The sequence below is a fragment of the Monoraphidium neglectum genome, assembly GCF_000611645.1.
Source record: "Monoraphidium neglectum strain SAG 48.87 unplaced genomic scaffold scaffold03789, whole genome shotgun sequence".
NCBI lineage: Eukaryota > Viridiplantae > Chlorophyta > Chlorophyceae > Sphaeropleales > Selenastraceae > Monoraphidium > Monoraphidium neglectum.
In genome coordinates, this window is record NW_014009840.1 from 1 (window position 1) to 5,637 (window position 5,637).

Here is a 5,637-nt window from a genome sequence, read left to right on the forward strand (position 1 = left end):
CCCTTGGGCCCCCAGGCCTTCACCAGCTTCCGCCCTGATGCGGTGGTCCACTTCGGGGAGCAGCGCAGCGCCCCCTACTCCATGATCGACCGCCAGCGCGCGGTGTTTACGCAGCACAACAACGTGATCGGCAACATAAACGTGATGTTCGCCATCAAGGAGCTGGCGCCGGGTGGGTCCCTGGACAGGGCGGCCGTATGTAGGGGGAAACGGGGGGATTTGGCTGGCACGCATGCGTCGGGCGGCGCGCAGCGTTTTTGGGGGGCTGGCTGGGTTGCGACTCCATCTGCCCTGTCTGCTTGACGGTGACGCGCTTTCCTGGGGCCCAGTTTGGTGGTCCAAGGGGCGGGGGCTGCCAGCCGCGCACTGCGCAGCGGCAGCACAGGACGAACCCCGCCCCTTCCCGCTGCGAACGGCACCCGCGCGCCTCGCGGCGCGGCCCTGGCCGGCCCCCAATCCGTGCTGCCCAGCGCGCCCCCCGGCCGTGCACACCGCTCACACGTGTCGCGTGCCGCGCCGATGCTACTGCTGCCTTTGTGGCTGCCAGACTGCCACCTGGTGAAGCTGGGCACCATGGGTGAGTACGGCACCCCCAACATCGACATCGAGGAGGGCTTCATCACCATCAACCACAACGGCCGCACCGACACGCTGCCCTACCCCAAGCAGGCGCGCGCGTACGACCTAGGCGCGCCGCGGGAGAGCGTGCTCACACGCCACGATTCGCGCGCAGCGCGCCCCCTGTGCCGTCGCGTGCGCTTGCGGCTCGTCATGAGCCGGCCCTCCGTCGGCAGACGGGCGCGGCGTCACGTCGGGCTGGTGGCCGGCAGCTGCACCCCAGTTGCTGACCTGCGGCCCCCGCCGCGCGCACGCGCTCGCGTGACCGCAGGGCAACAGCTTCTACCACCTGTCCAAGATCCACGACTCCCACAACATCCACTTCGCCACCAAGGCCTGGAAGCTGGCAGCCACCGACCTCAACCAGGCGCGCCCTCCCTCTCCCACCCCCTTCATAAAGCCCAGATCAGCGGCCAGATCCAGACCCCTGGTCACGCCCCCTCTTGCCCTGCACCGCGCAGCCTGCGCGCCGCCTGGGCATTGGCAAGCAGCCCGCCAGCGCAGCTGCTGTCGGTTGCGTTGCGTGGCACAAGGGCTGCTAGCTGCTGCCCGCTAGTGGGCGCCTCCAAGACCTGCTCGCACACGCTCGGGCGCCCCATGTTTGAATCTCTGAACGATCGGGGGTCGCGACTGTCCAAATTCCCGCAGGGCGTGGTGTACGGCGTGCGGACGGAGGAGACTGTGGCCGACCCGCTGCTCATCAACCGCTACGACTACGACGGCATCTTCGGCACCGCCCTCAACCGCTTCGTGGTCCAGGTGTGTTTGACGATGCGCCACACACATGCACGCGTACGCGCGCTCGATTGCAGCCTCGCGTTTGGTTTCGCCGGCGCTCCGCAGCCTGGCGCCCGCGCCCGGCCCGCGCACGAGGTTGCACGCGCCCGCGTCCGGCCTGCGCACGAGAACTTGCGCGCCCGCTCTCTGCCCTGCCGCAGGCGGCTGTGGGCCACCCGCTGACTGTGTACGGCAAGGGCGGGCAGACGCGCGGCTTCCTTGACATCCGCGACACCGGTGAGGCTCGCCGCCGGGATCAGACAAGGGGACGGCTGGGACCGGCAGCCGCCCTCGCGCGGCCTACGCTTGGCAGCGGGCTGACCTGCGACGCGCCGGTTTCGCGCCGCTGCTCTACCGGCGTCGACGACTGCGTTCTGCCGAAGCGTGCTCGCGGTGGTGTGAGAGGACCCTCCGCCTCATTCGACGCCCTCCGCCCTCGTTTTCGCTGCCCGCGCACGCCGCCGCGGCCCACAGTGCGCTGCATTCAGATCGCCATCGACAACCCGGCCAACAAGGGCGAGTTCCGCGTGTTCAACCAGTTCACGGAGCAGTTCAGCGTGAACCAGCTGGCGGAGATCGTCACCAAGGAGAGCAAGAAGCTGGGGCTGGACGTCCAGGTCACCAGCGTGCCCAACCCCAGGTGCGCTGCGCTGCAGCAAGGGCGAGGCGGCAAGGGCAGAAAAAGGGAGAAGCGGCGCTCGCCCCTGGTCGGGCTGGCTGGCGACGGCTGGATCGGGGTTGACGATGGGCACGGCAGTGGGGGCTGGAAATAGGGTGGACCCGTGGGTGGGGTCGTCTTGCTCCTTGTGATTCTCGCTTGCACATGGTTTCTCCATTTGCTGTGGCGCGCCACCAACGCGTGCGCGGGCACGCACACAAACACACGCTCATGCACACCAATCACATACAAAGCACACATACACACCTACACACCCACAAACACCACGCACACATCCACACATACACACACATACATCCTCATCACAACCAGGGTGGAGGCGGAGGAGCACTACTACAACGCCAAGTGCTCCAAGCTGCAGGACCTCGGCCTGGAGCCCCACCTGCTGCAGGAGTCCATGATCGACTCGCTGCTCGAGTTCGTCATCGAGTACAAGGACAGGTGGGCGGCGCTGCACATGCCCGCCTACCTGAGCAGTGTGCTGTGTGCCTGGTCTCCCCTGCGTGCCTGACGACGGCCAATTTGCACCTCCCTGCGCCCGTGGCAGCGGTGGCTGCCTTTGCCGATGGCATAGGGCTTGGTAAGGTGCTGAGCGCGACTGCTGCCCTGTCGGGTGCCCGCAACCCTCAACCCCTGAAGGGTCAAGTTGGAGCTCATCAAGCCGGCCGTGGACTGGCGCAAGGCGGGCGTCAAGGTGCGGGCAAGAGGAGGGCGTGGGGGGGGGGGCGGCAACGGGGGCGGTCGTTCGGCGGCCGCCGACCACTTTCAGGTGTTGCCCTCCTGTGCTGTTTGCGCCGCGATTTTGTGCCTGGAAGCTGCCGAGGCCTCAATCACACGCCGCCCTGAGCGCCACCGGCTGGTTTTGGTATGGACAGATGCGTTCACCTCGTTCTTGGCCCACCCACCCAACCACCCGCAGGTCAACACCATGGGCGCCGCCGTGGCCTCAAACTGAGGGCCCCGCTGTGGGGTTGGCGTTTGGCTGGCCGCGCGCGCGAGTGCGCGCGCGCCGCCAGGCCCTGGGCTCGAGGCTTGGGACGGGGTTGGCGGCCCACTGGCCCCTGTGGGATGGGGGGCTGCGAACTTGCTTTTAGGCTATATCACAAGCTACTGTTATGGCGCCCCGCTGCGGCTTTGGACCCCCTTGGCACCGCTGGGGCGCGCGTGTGAAGGATGTTGATGACCCTCTGCCTTCCTGCTGCTCGGCACCCTTCGCTGCTGGGCCAGGGGGCGGCAAAGCGCGAGCGGCGCTGTGCTGCAATCCACCTGTCACATCACTCGCCGCAGCAGTTGCTCTCTCGACTGCTGTTTATCCCGTTCCCCTGACGCTGCACCCTACCCACTGGTAACGTGCGACCACCTAATACTGATGACTTGTGCAGAAGTTTACAATGCTTGGGACCATGCAGGCAAAATAGAAGTGCAAGGACTGCGCAGCCTTGACTTATAGTGATGAGTGCACCTCTTCAGCTGCCGAGCTGCGTCAGCACTGCATGATGCAGGACTTGCGGCAAAGCTGCTCATTGCTCCGTTCCAGCAAGGTTGCACGTAGAAATTTACAGGTGCATTGTGCATGAAGGCAAGGGCCTCTGCCGCCGTTTCGAAAAAAAGTATCCGACGTGTGCGATTTCGCGCTATGCGCCAGTTCACATATGTTGATGACTTCGTTTGGGCAAGCCTTCCCTGAACCAGTCATCTGAAATAGACAGCGAACGCGCCAAGGTGGGGTGTGCAGCGTCAAGCGCACACGTGCATCAATGTGCAGGGACACTGCAGCCGCTGCTGCAGGGTCGCGAAGCCGTGGAACACAATTTTGTGCCAACACCTGCTCTGATGCATCACACCTGCTTTCACACAGGCATGCACGCACCAAGTGCAGAGGAGCAGCAGCGGCAGCACGGCATGAGTGACGACTGCACCAGCACCCTGGCGTTTCTCTCGCCCGCCGCCATCACACCCCAGCGCGGCGGCGGGAAAAGGGGCGCGATTGTGGGCGTGTGCAGCCCCGCGGGCAACGGCGACCCATCAGCAACCCGTGCTGGCTCCTTGGCCCCAGAGTCTCCCCTTGGGAGCCTCGAGCCTCAGGCAGTCGAGTTCGGCGCACCACATAAACCTTTGAGAGCCGGTTTCAGGGCGCGAAGGACCATCAGCATGGGTGACCTCATCAGAACCGCCGCAGAGGGCGGCGGCAGCCGCGCGGCGGCCGCGTTTGCGCGGCTGTCAGAACAAGTGGCGTCCCCTGCGGCAGCGTCAGAGCTGTGCGGTGTCCCCGGCGCGCTCGGCGCCATCTGCGCGGCCGCCGACGCAGGGGGACGCGCCGGCGCCGCGGCGGCCGCGTTTGCGCGGCTGTCAGAACAAGTGGCGTCCCCTGCGGCAGCGTCAGAGCTGTGCGGTGTCCCCGGCGCGCTCGGCGCCATCTGCGCGGCCGCCGACGCAGGGGGACGCGCCGGCGCCGCGGCCCTGCTCCTCCTCGCCCGCGTCGCGTCGTGCGGGGACGCTGACGTGGCTCAGGCCCTCGCGACCCACCCGGCTGGCTGCCTGCCGACGCTCGTGGACGCGGGCCGCGGCGGCGGCGCGTGCGGGGCGGCGGCGCGCCGGGCCCTCCTGGACATTCTCATGGCCGACCTCAGCCTGTCCCTCGCCGTGCGCAGCACCCGCGGCGCCGTCGAGGCGATCGCGGACGCCATTGCACGCGACTGCTGCGACAGCGCGGTGGGCCTGCTCTTCACCATCACCAGCGGCGCGCGATCAGACCTGCTGCGCCGGCTCGCGCGCACCCCCGGGTGCCTGGACGCGCTGTTCTTTCGCATCGAGCCGGGGGGCTACGAGGCTTTGAGCCCGCTGTCGGCCCTATGGCAGATGGTGGATTCGGACGTGCGCAGGAACGGGGCGCTGCTGCGCGACGCGCCGGGCTCCTTGGAGGCGATCGCCGCCGCCGCCGCCCGCGGCATCGTCGCCTGGGGCTTGGCGTTCGTTCTGCTCGCCGCCCTGCCCTGCGCCTCGGAAGCTGAGCGGGCTGCGCTCGCCCAGAGGGCCGGCCGCGTCGACGGCTTCGTCGCCGCCGCCCTGCGCCGCATGCGGCGGGGCGACGAGGCGGGCGCGGCCGCGGCGGCGGTACTGCTGACCATGGCGCGCGGGGACGCTTCGTTTGCCGCCCTCATCTGCGACACCGCCGGCTCCACGTGCGACATCTGCGCGGCGGCCGTCGGCGGCGGCGAGCGCGGGGGCGCGGCCATCAAGCTTCTGTCGACACTGTGCGCCAGCTGCCCAGATCTCGAGGTCTCTCTGGCCCGAGCCATGCTCGAGGCGGACGGCTTCATGACCGCGCTGGTGCGCGCCGTCCGCGCGGGCGATGCACACATGTGCACGGCCGCGGTGTCCTTGTGTCGTTTTCTCAATGCGTGCCCCTTGGACACGACCAAGGCGTTCTTGGAGGTCGACGTGACCGGCGCCCTCGCCGCCGCCGTCGCGCGCGGCGACGACGGCTGCGGCGCCGCGGTGGCGGAGGCGGCGGCGGCGGCGCTGCTGCGCGGCGGCGCGCGCAGCCTGGAACTGTGCGACGC

At 68.2% G+C, this 5,637-nt stretch overlaps 2 protein-coding genes across 2 annotated transcripts; both read left to right on the forward strand.

Annotated features, from left to right (window-relative positions):
* Positions 1 to 81: 81 nt before the first annotated feature.
* MNEG_13380 (UDP-sulfoquinovose synthase) lies at positions 82 to 3,029 on the forward strand (the record flags this gene model as incomplete). The annotated part of the gene is made up of 9 exons (XM_014038147.1): positions 82 to 172; positions 548 to 677; positions 898 to 985; positions 1,267 to 1,377; positions 1,557 to 1,632; positions 1,870 to 2,035; positions 2,387 to 2,515; positions 2,714 to 2,768; positions 2,994 to 3,029. The coding sequence occupies 9 exons, from the start codon at positions 82 to 84 to the stop codon at positions 3,027 to 3,029; spliced, it is 882 nt and encodes a 293-aa protein (XP_013893601.1).
* Positions 3,030 to 4,225: 1,196 nt separating this feature from the next.
* Positions 4,226 to 5,519, forward strand: MNEG_13381 (hypothetical protein; the record flags this gene model as incomplete). Its single annotated transcript, XM_014038148.1, has 2 exons — positions 4,226 to 5,436; positions 5,498 to 5,519. The coding sequence occupies 2 exons, from the start codon at positions 4,226 to 4,228 to the stop codon at positions 5,517 to 5,519; spliced, it is 1,233 nt and encodes a 410-aa protein (XP_013893602.1).
* Between the last annotated feature and the right edge of the window lie 118 nt (positions 5,520 to 5,637).